The sequence below is a fragment of the Alligator sinensis genome, unplaced genomic scaffold, assembly GCF_000455745.1.
Source record: "Alligator sinensis unplaced genomic scaffold, ASM45574v1 scaffold28_1, whole genome shotgun sequence".
NCBI classification, from domain to species: Eukaryota; Metazoa; Chordata; order Crocodylia; family Alligatoridae; genus Alligator; species Alligator sinensis.
In genome coordinates, this window is record NW_005842133.1 from 1,943,822 (window position 1) to 1,963,995 (window position 20,174).

General features: G+C 40.5%; 1 protein-coding gene and 1 long non-coding RNA gene across 2 annotated transcripts in view; both read left to right on the forward strand.

Annotated features, from left to right (window-relative positions):
* Positions 1 to 3,101, forward strand: part of LOC106722274 — an 8,335-nt gene extending 5,234 nt beyond the window's left edge. Inside the window, exon 3 of the long non-coding RNA XR_001358138.1 lies at positions 2,765 to 3,101. This is a non-coding gene — a long non-coding RNA (uncharacterized LOC106722274). The remainder of the gene's footprint in view (positions 1 to 2,764) is intronic.
* A 16,017-nt stretch (positions 3,102 to 19,118) lies between these two features.
* HMX3 (H6 family homeobox 3) overlaps positions 19,119 to 20,174 on the forward strand; it is a 4,866-nt gene continuing 3,810 nt past the window's right edge. The window contains exon 1 of the mRNA XM_014520616.2: positions 19,119 to 19,197. Within this exon, the coding sequence (XP_014376102.1) occupies positions 19,119 to 19,197 (79 nt within the window). The remainder of the gene's footprint in view (positions 19,198 to 20,174) is intronic.

Genomic DNA, 20,174 nt, shown 5'->3' on the forward strand with positions numbered 1-20,174 from the left:
GAAAGAAGCTTGCCTAGGCTGGAACAGAAGTGCTGTAGAAATATTCTGTTTCCAGATTTACAACCTAAGCTGCTATTGCAGAGTTTCCAGGTCTCTCTCTCTCTCAGGAAACAGACACTCCTCTTTTCAGTTAACAAGTCTCCGCTTCTGCAAAAGAAGGATGATGCTAAGTTTCTCAATGAGACCATATAGCACCTCTCTTCTAAACTGCAGAAAGTATCCCTTGATGGTTGTTACATTTTGTAACATGATGTAAGATGATGTAGAGTGCTATCTCTCTGACCCATGATAAACCTTAACCCCTGGGTTCTGATTCGAGCCAGTGGAAAAATGATAAACAGGTTATGTGAAAAATATTGGTCAGCTCTGGTTAAGGTAACTTCATGCAACAATGGCACTTCTCCCCAGTTATCCACCCCTTGGGCCTATCGGGATGGATCTCATTTAGTTTAACAGGTCCAGGAAGACTATCACTCTGTCCAGTGTTACCAAGGTTATCTTGTCACTTGTTTTAAAAGCAGATGCACCTCTGCCCAAACAAAGCAGCTCTTGTTCTAGAATGACTTTTATGCCAGGAAAACTACATCATGAAAAGGTGTTTATAACAAGTACCACAAGTAGTCAAATGAATAAACTCCGTGTTGTTTGAAACTGTGTTATGGTGCCCCTGCCCATCCCCCATAGCGTGCAAATTCTTTGACATTTTGGCCCACATTTGTTTTTTAGTTTTTAAGAAAGATGCTATCTAAAATAATTTTGACCCAGGCATTAGAGTTATCTAAGAAGAAACCGGCCCCAACATATTGCTCTAGGTTTTTTCAGTTGTACCAGCACAAGTCAGGACAGAACTCTGCGCATTTCACTGCAGCTAGAAAATATTTGCATTCAGATTAAATTTTATGTGCAAGATCACAACCCAGGGGCAGATTTGTTTTAGAAGTAGAAAACTCTTCATTATAATCTGATAGGCCTCTTTAGATTTTTATAGGAAGGCAACAGAAATGTCCTTTTCTAAGTGTTTTCCTGTGCTCAAACTGGGGGTTTGAATCTGCCAGCCTTGCTCATCTGCTTATGGTAGTTATATAGTTCCCACTACCACCTTACAACCTTTACTATATTTATCTCCACCACATCCCTTGAGAGGTAGGACAGTGTTTGTATCCCCAATTTACAGATGAGGAACTGAGGTGCAAAGAGACCAAGAAACTTCTCCAAACTCTCATAGGAAGGCTGTTATAGAGCAGGTCCCATAGCCTCAGCTAGTGCCCTGACCTCTGAAACATCCTCTCTCCCTCATGCTCATTACGATCTGATGAGCATTTGTCTCAAAGAAGCTACTTGCAGAATAAGGTGCTACTAGGAACAAGGGTAGCAGAAACAGTACTAATTCAGGGTTTGCATTAAAATCAATAGAAGTTATGGCATTGATTTAACTGGGAATCAAAGCCTTTGGACCATAACATAGGGTTTGATCTGACTCCAAATGGGGATAAATTTGGGGAGAAAATGGCTAGCTACTACTAGCCTAACAACCCTTGGGGCTCAGTTGCTCCTGTTGTCCAATCGTATTTGAATAAATAGGTCCATCTATATCAATGGGATTATTTACTTGAAGATTAGTCTGTTGAGTCAATGCTTCCACTGACTTCAACAAGAGTAGAACTGGGTCCTTAGCCCTTGATCTGGGTCAGAGTAACTTCCAGGGATGAAATACTGGGCATTTTATCTTCCCTTGAAGTAAATAGCAAAACTCCTATGACTTAAACAGAAGCAGGATTGGACCGGTCCTACATATTGGCCATTTTTGAGGATGCATCTTTGGCATAATGTTTCTTGGTTGCTGATTTCCTGGCAACAGCAGCCAGCAGGACAGCAGCCCATAAGCAACAGTGAAGCCTATGAAGTAGCCATGCTATCTGCTTGTTCTGTGGGAATAATGATAAAACAGGCTTCTACGACGTGGATGGGAGTATGTATGTATGGAGAGATGTCCTAAGAACAATGCATGACACTGAGGAACCCCTCCTTAATGGGATAATATCAAGAGTGTTGCTTGACCCAACATGTGACCTATCTTGACAATGGTTTCAGGAGGGTTTTTTTGGTTTTGACCTGACAGCCAGATCTTTCCAGAAGTGCCACACAGAAAGATAATCCAAAATGGCAATTTTTAAAAGAGTGACTCATAAAAGGATTCAAACATTCAGGCAGGGTTTGAAGTAGGTGATCTACAAATGGATTCAGTAATTTAATAGGTCTTTTTCCTTTCTCTAATTTCCATGCTCATGGGGTTTTCTTCCTCATGTGACTTCATTTTCTCTCCTTGAAGGGAGGAGAAGCAGCCAATCTCCAGGCAGTAAGGGAGAAGCTAGGATTTAAAAAACTGGTGTATAAAGTTAGGCTCTAATCTAGGGGCAGGTGTCTAAACAGGTGGTCTCATTTTTAAGTGCTGAGCATCCAGTAGGCCCCAATTAAGGCCCCTGCTAGCCAGCAGGCAGCCCCCTCAATGAAACACCCTAATGCCCCAGTCAGTGCCATCAGCATCTACACATGCATTGTGGCTCACTAAATGTCACCGTAGAATAGTACTTGTGTTTACAATTGTTATTGCTGAGTGTTTCATACTTTTGAAAGTCAGATCACTTATTTATGGATAGGGATATAAGTATCTATTTAAAAAATGCTGGAGAATGTAATGCACTAAGATTCCAATACAATTTATTGTGGCTTCTGAGTTTTATTTTATTGTCCTTCGTATTTTCAGGACCCAGGATCTATGGCAGGATATTGCGTTCAGTGAAGCTACCACACGTGATTCAAGGCAGGAATTTCTGCCTGACTTTTGAGTTTGTAATCTCTGAACCCCAGACACATGGAGACAAGCTTTATTTACTTTGAGGGTGAATAAAATATTGTGAATGAAAGGGAGAGAGTTGTCATCTTGCATGGTACTAAAGTGTGGATAAACCTCTACAAATGCTGCAGCTAATAAAGATTCACTTGAAGCACAAAGAAGGAGGAAACCCGCTTTCTACCCCTGATGCTCTCTGAGGGCAGTTTAAATGCCAACCAGTCAGCCACACATTTGATGAGAACTAGTCAGCCACACATTAGATTAATGTCGCAGTGTCTATAAAATTAAATGCAGAGCATTGCCTGACTCCGCAAAGGTTCTCACTAGTGTACCATGGCCCAGCCCAGTTTATCTCCCTCAGGATGAAGTATAAGTTCATTATAGCCCTCCGCTGAGCCCCCTGTTAAAGAGCACCCTGAATTTTACCTGGGACTATATGAAAAATGACAAAGAAAGGTCAGAGATTAGGTAAAAGAGTTGAGTTAAGGCAGCGTGAGACCATGGGCAATAGTGAAGGATTTATTTTCCTGGATTTATATCAGCTCTTTAGGCCAGATTCCAGGTCTTGCAGCTACAATTCACTGTGGCAAACACTACAGCTGCGCTCTTCATTCACTCCAGCATGGGAGCTTTATCACTCTTGTCCAATCAGGTGGTGTTTCATATTTACCAACATTGCTGATAATGATTAAATGGAATTTCTCAGCACAGACAGTAGCATTATTAGCAACTCTCTCTGATAGCTATCATTTGCGAAGCAGAGGTTACAAGCTTTCATGAGGAAAGTGGTTTTAACACTCTAATAGAGTGAGAGAGAGAGAAAAGCTCTCTCCAATCTGTGAAAAACAAAATGCTTGGGCTGTATTACAGCTAAAACTTCAGGAATTAAGAACGTGTAGAAAGTAGAGCCAATCCTATCCAAGCTAATGCAGCAAAAGGGAGTAAAAAATGCAGAGGATCTTTCCTGCCAAGCTGCTACAGGAGCAGAACAAGATCCCACAGAGGGAGGACCAGTGGTAGTTGTTCCTCTGAACCAGAGCAACTAGCCTCAGTTGGCCAGATCTTGCTATCAATGGCAATAAACACATGGTTTATGTGGGGGAATGCATCTGCCCCCTGGCCTTGGGTTAGCAGCCTGTGGGGAACTGGAATTTGCCCGAAAACCCATTGACTCAAAGGACAGTTTTCAATTGATTTGAATGAGCTTTGGATCAGGCTCTCGGTGCATGGGCTGATCCCTTAGTTGACTATGCTGCCTGGTGCATTCATGTGTACTGTAAAAATAGCCTGCCTGGCTGATAGCGTGTACCTCTCCCATAAGTGTCTATGGGCCAAGCACAAGAGATGACATGAAGGATTAGCTTGATATAGCATCACTTCTTCTAAACCTGTGTAGATTGGGTGTTTATGTTTACCTACATGTTTACAGTGCAGTCACAGGATAATTATTATATATTAAAATACCTTTAGAAGCACCACTGCTAATTATTATAGTCTGCATTATCTAGATGCATACACCTTTTGCACAAAAAAGTCTCTCTTATTTTGCTAACTGCTTAAACATAAAACTCCAACAGAAAGAAATTGTTCCCGTGACTCATATTTTTCATCATTTGGTCATTAAATAGTGATGGATATAAACCTATAAAGTACCTAAACTGAACCTTTTAACAATCCATGAGCAATACTATCATTTCTTTAATAGAACTCGCTGACCGTGCCTTTCTCAGATGCCATTTGTCATTTTCAGCATGCAATAATCAATAACTTGGCTTTGAAATAAATAATATAACAGTCACAATATATTATCTTTCAGGCTGGCCTTATACTAACCATAAAATAGGACTTGGGAAGATGAAAACTTTAGGTAAATGTTAAAAATGAAATAACACTGAAAACAGGAGCTAAATGAACTAGAAGCTTGCACAGCTTCCTTTCCCAATCCATTTATTATTCCCTTCCATTTAGAAAAATATAACTAGTTTCAGAATGGCACAAAAATCTTGGACAGTCTGATTTTAAGTTTAGGGCTACCAACATGTCCTCGAGTCACCCTTGTGCCTAGTAGCCATACCCCAGTTGACCAAGACAGCCAAGCATAGTCTTAAATCTATTGCTAGTCCACAAAACACTTGGAATATAGGCTAAATTTTAAATATGTCACATTAAAATCAGTGAGACTTAAAAGCCTATCCAAATGAGGCATGTACTTGGAGCCAAATGCAAAGGTATTTAGGCACCCAAAGATTCACACACACACATATATGCACACACACAGAAGGAGCACCTGAGCAAGCTAGGTGCTTAATTTCCATTCACGTACATGAGTGAACAAGGCCCTAGATCCTAAATATCTTTGTCGAATAGAAGGGAAGGATCAGAGCTCTTGAGCATAAAATATACAAGGCCCAGCTCAGGAGGAAATGGCAGCCTTCGTTCTGCATTTTTCTTGCTTAGTTGGGGTTTGATTAAAACCTTAAAATGGTTTATATATTGATTTTTCTCTTGTTTGTGCTAACTAGCTTTGCTCCAGGGCCATGACAGCCAGACTGAAGCCCCCAATCTATTCCAGACATTCCAGTTATGATTTGTAGTTGGACCTGCATATCCAAAAAGTTATAGTTCTGGGGCAGATGCAAACCAGAAAGAACCCAGCTTTCTGAATATATTTCAGATTCACCAGAATTCTCAATGGAATAAGTGATCTCATGAGGGTCTCATTATTTTAATTGGCACTGCTTGGGAATTCATTTCAGAAAATAAATTTACTTGAGTGAAATATCATCAAACTCAAATGGAAACCTCAGAGCAAGTTTATCTACAAATACAAACTCCAGTGCAGATCCAAACACCATCACCTTGATCACAGTGTTTATGAGCAGTGACACACACACACACACACACACACACAAGAAAATGAATATCTTTGATATAGTTTTGAATATCCTTGTGTTTTTTTAGCCATTACTTTAGTAAAGTTAGGGGGGTTCCTACCATTCATATTCCACAATGACATGCTATTACCCACCTACTAGGACTCTGCATGGTAAAATACTACATGACTAAATCTGCTCTGTCAGCATATAAATCTGGAGCAACTTCACTGAAGTAAATAGAATTATACCAACAGAGAACAGATAGAAGTAACTATCAGGCCAAAGTATTGATTCAGTACTTCCTAGTCACATCTGGTCTTGACTATTATAGCTGAAAAATATACCTGATATATCCTATATATAAATATGCATTCTGTACTTTGCAGAATATTTCTGTATTCACAGTCCAGTAGAAACCTGTAGAAAATGTACACACCCATAATTCAGGATACATACATATTTTAAGAATGTGTCACCTCTTCATCAATAAGAAAGAGAAAACATATTAGGTACTTAACAGCTGGAAATGAGGATACAACCAGCAGTTACCAAATGTAAATTACTCCCTTTAGCACTACAGCTGCTTGGTTCTACCAGCTTTAAAGTGCCAGCCTCCAGCAAGGCATGCTGGGGAAAAAAGTGTTCTCATAAGAGGGCAGTTCTCCCATAGGAAGAGTTATCTGGGAATAGGTAGTTTCCAAGGAGGGTGCTTTGAGAAGGGTTGCTTTGGGGATGGGCTTACTTGTTACCCCTGTGTCACTGAGTAGGCAGAATTATAGGCACTAAATGAATTTTAGGAAGCAAGATACTTGCAGGGGAAATGCCTCAAATAGATAAAAGCATAATCCTCAGCTAAAGTGAAGGGTTTGATTCTTTATTTTTAATTTGGAGGTGTGTGGAAGGGGTGAGCAGCATTAGCAATCAGTAAAAGAGAAAACACCATAAGCTGGACCAGTGAGGAGCATCCTTTTTTAGGACAGGCATGCCACAGCCTAACCTTGCACTGTCCTCAAGCATCTCTCTGACCCCCCTGCCAGATGTGCTGCTCTGCTTTCTGCTTCCTTCCTTGTCTGCTGTGCTGCTTGTCTTCTCCCTGTTCTGCTGTGTGCCACATAGAGAAGCTGCCTGTGCCACTTTTTCATGCATGCTGCAGGTTGGGCACTGCTGGGCTGGACCATAAGCTCCTCTTCCAAGTCCAGCCAGCTCTCTTGGAAGGAGAGGAGTAGAGAGGGAGGCAGGGCTTTTTTGCTCAGCAGTTACCTTTACCATTAGCATCAGCACTAATATATGAGCAGCCTCTATGCTTCCCAGGGCAGTTGTATCTAAGCCATGTACCCAGCTGCACAGAGGAAGGGGCTCTTCCAGTGCTCCTACTCCCTTCTGTATTGAGCAGTGCAAGGCACAACCTGGACTGAAGTGATTCAAAATTGGTATATTAACTACTTTAGTGATTGATCATTTTCTTACTTCAGTAATTAGCCAAATTTGTAAACCTCCCCACTGACAAACACCAACTTTGTGAACAGCCACATACCTTGCAGCACCTTCCAGGCACCCAATGCTCAGTGCCACAGGATATTATTCTTTAGTTTTTGTCTATTCTTCTGTTCTTTATTTTTTGGCTACTCTTTACATGAGGACAAATTGTTTGAGGGCCAGGTCAAGGCTGGAAGAGGCAGAGGCCTGCATGAAGTCACTGTTAATGTTATGATGTCACTGCCCAACAACTAGCTCCTCAAAAGGTAGCAGAAGTTGACAGGAACAAAAGGAGAGCAGACTTTATACAAAATGAAATATATTATCTGGCAGCTCTTTACTTTGACAGCACTGACACTGAGTGGTAATTGTTCCTGGTTAAGAGCTGCAGGATGGACACAAACTCAGTTCTTCTAGCCTTGCACTGAGAAGTTACCTGTTGAGCAAAGTATCGCTCTAGCTCAGAGGCAGATTTTGCTCTCGTTTAAATTACAACTAAATGGCCCAGTGACTCCTATAAGAGCAGGTATTTTGAAGGCTGTCTTCAGAGTTTCTTTGTTGAGATCTAAGAGAGATGAAGCATCTCCTTTTTCCATAGACCAGGCTGTTTCTAGAATAAAGGCATTAGCTTTTATGGAATCAAAAGGATCCAATAGCTTTCCCACACATGTCCATAGCACATGGGGACTGGAGACCTGTGTATACCTATTTCAGATTTATAAAGAACGAACTAAGCCCTGGGAAATCTCTACAGTTGTTATGATTAGTAATAATCAGCAAAGCTCTCTGCAGCAATTATAATTGGCAGTGTCTCAAAACAGGCGACTCAAGTGTGTTCTTTGACCAAGCATCATCCCATTCCCACCAACTGCTGAAGAAAGAAAAGTGCATTTGCAATCTGATATGCCACAAACTGTTTACCCAAGTTATGATGCTGTCATGGAGGGCCAGTGGGTGGAACCAACTTGAGTGGTTGGAAATGCTAGATGTTAGTTTTCAAGATTTGGAGTGCAGACTCTACAGATCTGACTGTGTCAGTTTGGCTGAAATTCAGGATTAGATCCAGACACAAACATTTGGGAGGTAGTAGAGTGGCAGAAGGCAGAGAGATTATGCATTCTTCAGTCTCAAGATAACTAAGATCTGGGTCAGAACTTTGTTGTTCCAACTAAGATCCTTTCCTAATAGGAAAGGCTCTTAAAATTACTTACTTTGCTTTATGATGGGAAACCTCTTTGCTTAAGGCCACATTAAAGCATTATCAGTAGATGAGACAGTGCAGTCTAATGGATATGATACTAGATTTATACCGGAGCAACCTAGGTTTTACTCCCGGCTCTTCCACTGACCTTGGCTAAGTCACTACCTCTCTTGCTTTCCCCTATGCTTTGATTCTATTGCCCATGTATTTGTAAACTTGTAAACTCAAAGCAAGGATGTTTTCTTACTCTGTGCATATACTTCCTGGCATAAGGGGGCCTGGTCTTGATTGGAGGCTCCAGAGTAATACAAATAAGTAATAATGTGTCATCTTTTAAGAAAAAAAAGAGAGGGTGTTTTATTAAGCAAGTGATTTAATTTGATTTACTTTATTATATTTAAATAGAAATATAAGGTTACAGTGGGGGGCAGAGGGAAAGTATTAACTCTACTGAAGGGAGATGGCTGGAATCAGTATAACATTTATTATAAATAACATCAGCATGTGAGTCTAAAAATAGTCTCCCTGATGCTGTGTGTATATGACTGATATTAAAAATGACTGATTTAAAAGAAAGTGCTTCACCTCTGTTGCTAACCAAGAAGGTAGGGCTCTAGTATTCTCAGACTTAAATGCTGCCAGTATTTCACGTTGGGATTGTCATAAAGTTAAAGGTTAATAGGCTGTACAAATGACAGAGTTTAAAGGGAAAAAATGAGGATGGGAAGATCTCGAGCACTTAGGGAATATTTTAAAAACGAGGCTCATCTGTATAATGTAATTTTTCTATATTCCTTCTCACACTGTTGATCATTATTGAAAATATTTCTATTTGCATAAGTGATTTCTCCTTCACTACCCATCTCCATTTGCTTTTTTGGATTATCATTACTTCCTACAGTACATGATGACTCATAATCCTGCTGACTGACATAACAATCTGCCACCATGAAAATGTAATAGTGCAAAATTAAAATTGCAGCCTCAGTGGGAGGATGGGCATGGAGATACCATGAATGGGAGAGGCTGTCAGTTAATTCTGAGTCATTTAAATTGGTGGCAGGGAGGAAAGGCAAACAAATATGTCCCAGGTAAATAGAATTGTGTTTAGGTATTTTAGATTAGATTTAACCAGTTAAAACTTTCTGCAGTTGTGGTGATTAGCAAGTGCTATTGCAGTATTAGGCTTGTAATTAATTGCATACATTTGTTTTCCCTAGAATATGACTGATAAGATAAATGCTTTTACAATGGGATCTCTATTTGTCAATATTTGTCTCTACGCTGACAGATAAAAAGGAATTCTCACTGGCATATTATATACAAGCCTTCCATTATCATGGGTATATATGAGCTGATGTCAGTTGTTTTAATGGTGTTTTTTTCCCCATTATTGGGAGTAAGGTAGAAAAGACTACAGAATGCATTGTTTTTGGATGGCCATATCCGCTATCCCTTTATGAACTATTGAACCCATTGAAGTTTGTTGGGTCTTTTTAATCTTCTTCCTAATAGTGATGCTACAAAGGTAGTACCTGTTTGATGTAGGATGGAAATAAGCTTTTCTCTGAGGCTGTGGAAGCATGATTAGAAGCAAGGGCCTCAAGTTGCAGCAAGAGAAATTTAGATTGGAGATTAGGAGGAACTTTCTGACTATGGGGTGGGGGTCAAGCATTGAAACAGGCTACCTAGACAAAATATGGAATCTCCACCCTTGGAAATCTCCATGAGCAGTTTGACAGGCATTTGTCTGGGATGGTTTAGTCAGGGAAGATCCTGCCTTGAGCAGAGGCTGGACTAGATGACCTTGCGACGTCCCATCCAATCCTACTTTTCTGTGATCCTATTATATCAGACCTGAATTTCCAAAGGCACAGCTGTCAATGTACATCAGATAATGAGACTGATTTTTCCAAAGTTCTGGGGTTTAGCAAAGACAGACTGAAAACCAGGCCTAATCAGTCTGCAAGGTATACAGATCATGCTCATATTGCATGGGAGTTGGAAGCAGGATAATCAGATTGCCAGGTAGTTTTGAAACCTGTTGTACTTTTGCCTCAATTGCTACCCTCATCTCTAGTGTTTTTCCTCTTCACCCTTTTCATACATCTCAGGAGGCCTCAGGGCAGCCAAACCATCATTAAGCTATTCTCGGTTCTTCTGCAACATATCCTAGAAAATAACTGAACACAATACATATTAAGTAAATGTGTCTGATTTACTCTAAAAGCAATTAAAGCAACAGTGAATGGATAAAGTAAACTGACAAGACCCTCTTTTTAATCATCCCTGTGCCCGCTTCTCCCTTCACACTCAACGAACAATGTTGTGTGTTCAAAAGCTTGTCTAAGTCTAGCCCAACTATGCAGTAGGTCCAGTAAAACATGCCACCCACAAAAAGCCCAGCCTCTAGTCAAGATAGTAAAACTCTGGTTGACCTTCCTCAGCTCCTGATCAAGAAGCAAGTAAAAAGAGGCTCATTAGCTGATGCCTTTGTGTGGGTCCTCTGCACAGCAATGAATTTTACCCTTAGATTGTCATTCTGCAAGGTATTCTACATGAGCAGGCCTTCTGAGGGCTCAGAGCCCCATTCCAGTGACAGGTGTCTGCCCAGGCACAAGGGTGTGTAGAATTAGGACATAAGTTGATATTCAGCACATATTCTGTATGTGGAATAAGTGCTTCTTTCTATGCTTAATTTTGGGACTTCTGTGCATCTTGCAGTCATCTTGCAAGCCTGCAGTGGAATTAGCTTTACCTGATTGATGCTCATAAATCCTGCTCCTATTTCTATTAATTTTAAATAGCAACAACTTTCTTTTTTTTTCCTGTCTTGCCTTTAGTGCATTCAAGATCTCAACTTTTACAGCATCATATATTTTCCCATTGTAATAAAATTATATGAAATGGGCAAGATAATGTTGAAACTATTATTTCAAATGTTGGCAAGCATAATGCAAGCTGTAGTATTTTTTTACTTTTAACACCAGATGGAGCCCTACAAAAGTACTTTGAAAAGTGAAACCAAATGAGCAAAAGCAGCTTATGTTGAATCATAGATTTTAGAGCCTCTTTATTTGTGAGAGAAGCACTTGTAAGGAAGAGAACTTAACTTTAGGATATATCCTGCCATTGCTGGTACACAAAGGGACAGATTTACCACCCACTGTAATAATTGAAAAGATTCCCATTGACTTCAAAAGAGTTTTGATCAAGGGAAAAACTTGGATTTTGAGCAACGTTTCCTTTCTTTCAGTTGATGAGTCATGCACAACTTTTTGGGGTCAGGCTGTGATACACTTAGTCACACTGAATAAGCTTTATTCCACAAGGAACTCCAGTGATTTGAATGGTACAGTTTATATGACAAGTCCTTTGACTTCAACAGCACTGGCATCTGAAGGAAGGTTTGTTCAAAGAGAACATACCTTATAACCTGCTAGCTAATGTCCTGTTCCTCTACTCATTTGTAATAGATAGAGCATCTTTTAGGGCTATCACCTTAGTTTTATGCAAGTAGTCCCACTGAAGTCAATGGGATTATTTGTGTGAGTAACTGCTTGCCCCAGGATTAAGGATGGCTACAGTCTGGTCCTTTGTAAATAGTGGTGCTTTCTACATTTTTACAGCCCGATGAAATGGTTATAATGTTCTAAAAATAAATTACAGTTTTCTTTTGAAAAAGAGGCCAAGCCTGAAAGTTGAGTGAGAAGAATGCTGCCTGTAACCTTTTATTAGCTTCACTTGCTATAATATATCTGGCTTGTATGCCAAGAAAAGTATAAACAAATGGCAAGTTATTGGTTTTTCAATAACAAGGCTTAAACCAAGGAAATAAAAAGCATATCTTATCTGACAGTATTTATTAAACAATTAATATTGTCAATGTCTTTTCCATCTCCTTGAAGTTACACATGCTGTAAAAACTTTGATATATCTCTCTAAGAAGTAAAAAAAAATGCCATCTGGAGAGTAAACAGGGCAGTAAGCCAACTCTCTGGGAAAGGGAAACATTTTCCATGTCTCCTTTAGGAAATTCTTGGAACACAAGTGCAATTCTTGAAATGCTCTCTTATATTCAGGACGTGTGATTATGAAGTTTATACATGCCTGACTCCGGTTGAAGTCAATGACTGCTCTGTGAGTATAAATATTATAGTATTGGACCCAAAGCCAGCAAAGTATGAACTCATGGACAAAATTCTGCTCTCCAGTACACAAGTGTTACTCCGTTGTATATACCGGGTTGAATTTATGTGTTAAATTTCCTCCAGTTCCAAAAATATGTTATTGGATGTATTTTGTGTTGAAGATGAACTAGCAGTTTATACCATGAATGATCTCTAGTTTGTTTTTGCCACTGCATACATGTGTATGAGTGAATTCAAGCACGCAGGAGAGGTTGGAGATGAAGCGCCCATGTCCAAGGTGCTGAAAGTGAGGCATACATCATTCACATGTGTTTCTTCAGAAAGGCTGAGAAATTGTCAGCCAAGGAGGCAGCACAGAAGAGGACCAGTTTCTCTGTACCAAAAACTAATGCGAGTTTGTAGTTGACTTCAATGGTGCATGTTCAAATCCTAAGGCAGACATAGCAGTGTCTGGCTCAGCGGGGGGAGCAGCCTGTTTTACTAAAAGCTTGCTATTGTCCTGTAAAATGCAGAAGTCAGTTAGCTGACTATTTATGTACCAAATTGGGTGGCAGACCATTCCTCAGACAGTCACAGCTCAGGTTTCCCTTCAAACTATTACTGCATAAACTTTCTACTCATGATTTACTGATTCTTTATATTTGTCACCTGAAAATTCAGAACTACTTGTCAATAATGTTATCTGAATTATACTGCAGCAACACACTCTGATCAATATATTATTATTTAAAAACTTGCTTATGAATGTGAAGCACATTACCAATGACATCCAGAAATGTTGAGCAGGGTTCTGCAATTCTTGATCAATTTACATGAATTATAAAATCAGCCATAGCAACAAAATAATGTACCATGCTGTAACTAAATAATCGGTGCCTTCTTTTTGTCTTGTTAAAACTGGTTCCTAATCAGAGATGTATAAGGTTTTTCTTTATCATATCCATCCCCAACATGAAGGCACTGCCCAAAAAACTAACCTTTCTCTTAATGCACTGCTCTGATGATTATTTGCAATAAAGCTTGTGAGTAAGATATTAGCAACAAACGTTAAGTGTTATGTTTGAGTAATACAGTGAAAAAGGCATTGGAGATGTGTGAATATTTACCTTAGAGTCTTACTAGACTGCTGGGACCAGCATACACGAGGTGAGAAATTAAGGATTGTTCAGTTGCTTGGTTAGTTTTAGCTCTATATTTCCAAGCCTGTGTGGACTTATGGCAGACCTGTGACTTTATTTTGAGTTTACTGTTAAGGAATTTCCAGGGTGTACTAATGTTAAATTAAAATACATGAAAAAAATCTTTTACATATATATGTGATGATGTGTCAGAGACAGAGATTGACGGTTTCATCATATACACATTGTATGTGTGTTTGTGTACAAAGTGCAAAAATCAATATGTGCCATATAAATATGCAGTGTATGTTATAAGGCATGAGATGAGCAAATGAAGTCTATTTATAAACTAGTTATAGGGGTGGGCTTGTAAAATCCCATTCTCTGAGTTGTTGTTTTTCCCCACACTATGACTTCAGCTTGATAATGGCCTTATGTCTGTAAAGCCCAATGACTTCCCTGCATAGAAGTTGCTATGCAAATACAATTGTTTTGTTTTGCAAAGTCAGAAATTATTTTTGCAGGGGTGGTTACTATATTTAGGGTCCTTTTATCCCAAAGTTTCAAGGGGAAAAAAGTGTTATCACAGGATCTTTTCTGAAAGTGTAACATTTAGCTGATATCCATTACAGTTTTTATGAAATTCCCAGGGTGCATGATATAAATCTAATGTGAGAGTCTTTTTAAAAAACTGATTTTTGATTCAATGGACCATAACAACTTTGAAATCAATGATTATTTAGGAACCCTTAAAACTGCCAATAATTTAGCTTCTCTATGCACATATACTGGGTACTGGGTCAATTCTCTTCTCATTGGGCTGAATACAGGTAATGTACGTTTGTCGGGGTCTTGACTACACAGATTGTTGAGCGTGTATTATATCAATTCTTTTTCCAGTTAAGTAAAATGCCTGGATGCCACTCTCCCTCTGGAAAGGGTTAAATGAGAAGTCCCTAAAAAGCTCCCAATATGCTAGTGTGTTTTAGCAAATGAGTTCTCTGTGGCAACACAGAAGTCTGTTTCTTCCATCTTTTACCACTGCTGATGCTGGCATAAGCTGAGATGCTTTCTCAGGACACATACATTAGTCTGGAGGTGATGGCTTGGTGTATAAGCTTTAGGCCTGGGATATAGGTAGACTAAAGTCCCAGGTTCTAAAGGCAGCAGAGATGATTCTGTCCGTCCCCTTTTTGAGACAGGTAAATTTGAATTGCCATGAAATTTACATTCAGTTGAAACCCTGAAAGGTTTTCTCCTTTCTATTCTGCATGAATAGTAATGATCCCCTGATGCTCTGTATAAGATAAAGGATTTGCTTCATCCATTAGCCAGAATTTGCCCTTCTTATACTACTGTGCTTGCAATGGGTGGGGCATGCATTTAATGCTACCAAAATGAAGATTTGTGTTCTTTATAAGTAGGGTGACCATACATCCCAGTATGTCCAGGACACTCCTAGCTACCATAGCCCGGTCCCAGCCAGTTGGCCAAAAGTCCCAGGCCAGAGTCTAGCAGGAAACTGGAGCAGCAGGATGCACCAGGGGGCAGCCAGGCAAGCATCGTTGCTGCAGGTGGGTAGATTGGAAACCATGCTGCTCCACCTCCCCACCAGACTCTGGCCCAGGACTTTTGACCAACTGGCTGGAGCAGAGCTCTGGGATCCTGGAGTGTCCCAGCCAAACCAGGATGAATGGTCACCCTATTTAGAAGTTACTGTTGACTGTGATTATATATTTTTAAATCAGACAGATACTCCCAGCGCCTTCACCGAACACACAGTTTCTTCCCTGTGGAGATCTTGAGAGAGAGGGAATGAAATACACATGACATGTTTGTCACATCTCTTAATGTAGGTAAAAATTAAGATAGGTCAGTGATGAGACTGATACAAAGATCTGGGCAGAATAACACCTCCAAACTCAAGCATGTTACTTTTTGCCACAGAAAAGGAGCACTTTACTGCACATTGCCAATATATAAAAGCAGTACTGTTTATACTGGTGTATCATAGAGCAAAGATGATATAATATTTACTCTTAGAAGCATACAGTACAAGCATACTCCACAGCTTGACAGAAATGTGCTTCTTTATTTTAAAAAATTGCGAAAAAGAAAGCATGTATTCAGACGGGATAAATCATCAGATAAATTATTTTGCAATATAATGAAAGGCAAACCCTAAACACAAACAATTACTTTAAATCACATCAAGTACCTATCACAAACATCACATTTACACAATTGATCCATGTGTAAATTAGCCAATTAATTCTGAATTGAAACATTAATGAAATAATTATTATATGTTTAAACCAGAATTATATCAGTGCACTTCTAGATGCACAAACTTCCTAAAAATAAAAGGCATCACCTATCTGCAGCCATACCAAATAGGGCATGTAGCTATGCCAATTGCCACCAGCTGAGAATCTGGCCCCTAGTTCAGACACTGCTCTGGAGGAGATAAAAATGATAATGGTGTGTTCTTTGTTATAAGAAGCATGAAAAGAGGACAATTGTTGTCTTTTTTTCCCCCTTTTCCTTATGAAAGAGTAAAAAGGATTGTAAAATGGAGGTTTTCATAATGCACCAACAGGGTTTTTTTCCTCACTCTTCTACCCTAGAAGGCTCGATGGAAAATAGAAGAGCTAATAGTATTAAGCGATAACTGATATGACAGAGTAAACTTGACTAAGAGGAGATAGATAAATTTAATATGGTCTTTTTTGAAGGGGTACCTTCTTTAAGGACTCAACACTTGGGCCTTTCAGTGAAGAGGCTTCCAACAGAGCAGGGATTTGAATATGGGCCTACCATATACCAAATGAGTTCCCAATCCCTGAAATGGTTATAGCTGTTGTGATGAGGGCAACATTTTTTTTCTCTCTCCTTCTCCCCGTTTCTCTTCCAGTTGCCGTTAAGTGAAAAAGATGCTCTTGGTAATGGAAGAATTTTATAGATTTCTAAGACCCAAGTGCTGAAACTCCTTCTATTTCTTTGGTTACTTCTATCCAGGCTTACCAGTTTTAAGCTCTGCAAAGGAATTTCTAAATTGGGAAAATAATATCTGGGCACCCAGCTATAAATCTATTCCATAGGTGACTGGGAAATATAATATATGTTTCCACTAGATTCTTCATTGTTAATTAATGTGGAAGATTTTCAGAGAGATGTGATAGGCCTCAGTACAAAACTCTAAAATAGATGCATATGATTTGCTTTCAGTTCTGATATCTTTATCATGACTATTACAGTCATATAACCCGGGAATACAATATACCTAAACAATATTTATTGCAACACTCTTTATAAGCAGTTCCTATTCTGATTCATTATATTGTTGATCATGTTCCGAAGAAGGTATATACAGTGAAAAATGGATGTTTAAGAATATATCTGTTGCAAATGAATATATGACATTCATTGACAAGTACATCTATTCATAGATGTATAGACCCCAATCCTCAAGAAGTCCCTGACTGCCAGACTTAAAACTTGTGATTCAAGAGAAAGATGTTAAAAACTCACGTTGCTGGACAGCTCTCTATTGGATAAGGATGTTTCAGTGCATTCGTTCCATTTACTTTCCACAAGCAGAAGAAGAAGGCTTGGAATTGTACAGAATAAATCTTAAAATGCATGTAATAAGGGAAAGAAATCCCATCCTCTAAGACATGAAATGCAGAGCTGATCCTCCCCCCCATCCCCCCCCATCCCACTTCTAAGTAAACAGCTGAAAAATTGATTCTCCTCTTCCTGCCCCTTTCCCACTTTCTGGAATAGACATTCTAGTGCAGATTTATTTCAAATTTCAGAAGCCCATTTGAGTCCAATGGATTGAATGCTTTATATCTTTTTTTCCTTTGGGAGGCTAATCCCAATTAGTGATTCAGTTCTGATCTGACCACCAAATTGTTGTAGCAATCTAAAGCGCAAGGAGGGGATATCTATGTTCCCATATATGTAATTATTTCAGCCACAACCCGAAAATACAGATAATATTTAATGTCTAAGTGCCATGGGAAATTCAGAGACCAAAATCTGATTCTGGCAGCTTAAATAGTGACTTCAGCTCAGGCCCATCAGCAAACCATTGCCATACCTCTTGATGAGAAAGTCAAGTGAGAAGTCCTGCTGCTTTATTCACTGGAAAGGCACTCCTCAAAAGCTAACCTATCTCTATCTTTCCTATTTTTAAACATCTGCTTTAATTTAGCATCACTTTTAATGTTTCTATCACTACAATATCTTGATGCTCTAAGACAAGGTGTGGTCAGTTTCTTGGCTGCTTGGCAGCTCACAAACTGGACGGTTACTGTTTTCAAGGCATGTGTCAGTAAGAGCAGAAGCATACTATGGGGATCTCCTACACTGGATTGATAGATTGATAGATGTAATGGCAAAATTGATGCAGAATTTTATTTAATTCCTTTTAAAATGAATTATTTCTCTTCCCTTATCCTTGTACAACGTTGTTGCACATTTAGATTGTAAAGCAGAATGTATTCCTTTATGTACTTTACAAAGAAGTGTATCCCTCTACATAGCTACTGCTTATTCTATATATGCATATCTCCCTATATATTTCTTACCCCAACCTACGTGTATGGCTGTATATTTCTGTACTTATTCCCCACTTCTCAACCTGCATTTCCACAATTTTATGCCTGTTGCAAAAGAACTAAATACCATGCCAGTCCTCCCCACTTGAAGAGCATCATGTATTTTCTCCATGGAACTCCCTGTTCCAGAGTTATAAATCATTGATGGCTGTGTATCATTAAAGCTTTTCAAAAGAATTGCACAGAAATGCACACGATGGTTCTTGAAAAGCCTTGATTTTTTTTTTTTTTTAGATTATGAACCAATTTAAGAACATCTGACTTCTATTCCGATGTGTCACAGCAGGCTGGGCACTCCATCTACGAGGCCTGTATTTTTTGTAATGTAACATGTTTCCAAGATGACTCTAGTTATTAACAAAGGGACGGAGATGCCTACCCGACTCATTTCACCCTGTTCAAGCATATGGTTTTGTTTGTTTCTTTAAAAAGAAGACATATCAATGCGCCTGAAAGCGAGGTCTTCTTCTTTTGATCAAATGACTTAGGCTGAAATCAGCTTCCTCTGGTATAGTGATGCTCTCTAGCAGATCTCTCTGGGGGCTTGGCAGACAAGGTTCTTTGGGAAATGTGATTTCTTTAATTAGACCAACTAAATAGTTGGGAAAATTGCTTTTTGCCAGTTTTTGGGCACAAGCACCCTTCTTCAGCCATAGGGAGAGTTGGGGGTTGGACACAGCTTGAAGGAGATAGCTCAGTCTCTACTGCAACTATCCTGTTTCCTGCTCACAACCCTTGTGCCGGTTTTAGATAGGCAGGATTAAGATGGTCGTGTGAACGGGTCTTTCTGGCTCCTGATCTCCTAAACCCGGTGGTGATGTGGGTGCGCTCTCCAGGTGCTGGGCCGAGAAACACGGTGAATGCCGACAGAGGGCGCCGCGCGCTCGAGCTTGGCGGTATTGCGGGGCAAGCCGAGGCCGGGCTGTGCTGCCAGGCTGTTTTTAATTTATTTATTTATTTTAAAGAAGTGACTTTTCGACCCCAGCCGAAGCACCTGAAATGTCATTTAAAGCGAGAGAATGAGGTGCGAGGTGACGGGAACACGGAGGTGACTCGTGCAGACAACTAGCACGTTTTGTCCCGCCTCAGAGCTCTTCCCCCACGTGGGGAATACACGAGCGCCGGGGCTTGACAGCGCCGCAGCCCTAGTGGGACGGGCCCCGGCAGCTCCCGGGACCCGCGGAGGCACAGCAAAGGAGCCAGTGCCATCGCTGCCGTCCAACACGCTGGAGCCGCCCCGCAGCTGCTTGCTCCAGCCCCAGAAACAAGCGTCGGGAGCGGGGCAGGACTCGGCCAGCGGCGCCCTCCCCCTTGGGACCTGCCTGGTCCCGGGCTGCAGTCGTTGCGGGATGCCTTTTACAGCTCCCGCACCCTGCGAATAACCACGGGACACGCGGAGCAGCTCCGCGCCTGCTTGTGCGCTTCGCAGCCGGTCATTGCATGCCTCAACTCTAGAGCTGGGGCCACAGGCGCTGGGAGGGAGGAAAACATCCCTTTGGGGCCGGATAAACCGCCTCCTCCCGGCCCTGCCTCCGCTCCTGGGAGCGTGAAAGCTTGTTGCAAAAGCATCGATGTGAACACGGGGGATGTGTGTGTCCGTGTGTGTGCGCGTGTGCATGAGAAGTACGTGGGCACAATACCCAGACACAGACCCTAAAGAGGGGGGAGGGGGGTTGTTCCTGTTCGGGACACAGTCCCGGGAAGAGTGAAAATGTGGAGGCTCCCGCACCCACCTGTCCGTGACTACAAGAGGAGGGTCTGGTCGAGGGCTGCATTTTCACATTAAGTTTTTGATTAAAAGTCTGATAAACTTTCGAAAACCGAGCCCGGGATTGGAATAAGCCTGCGCACCGCAGGTGCCTGTCTGGGGGGG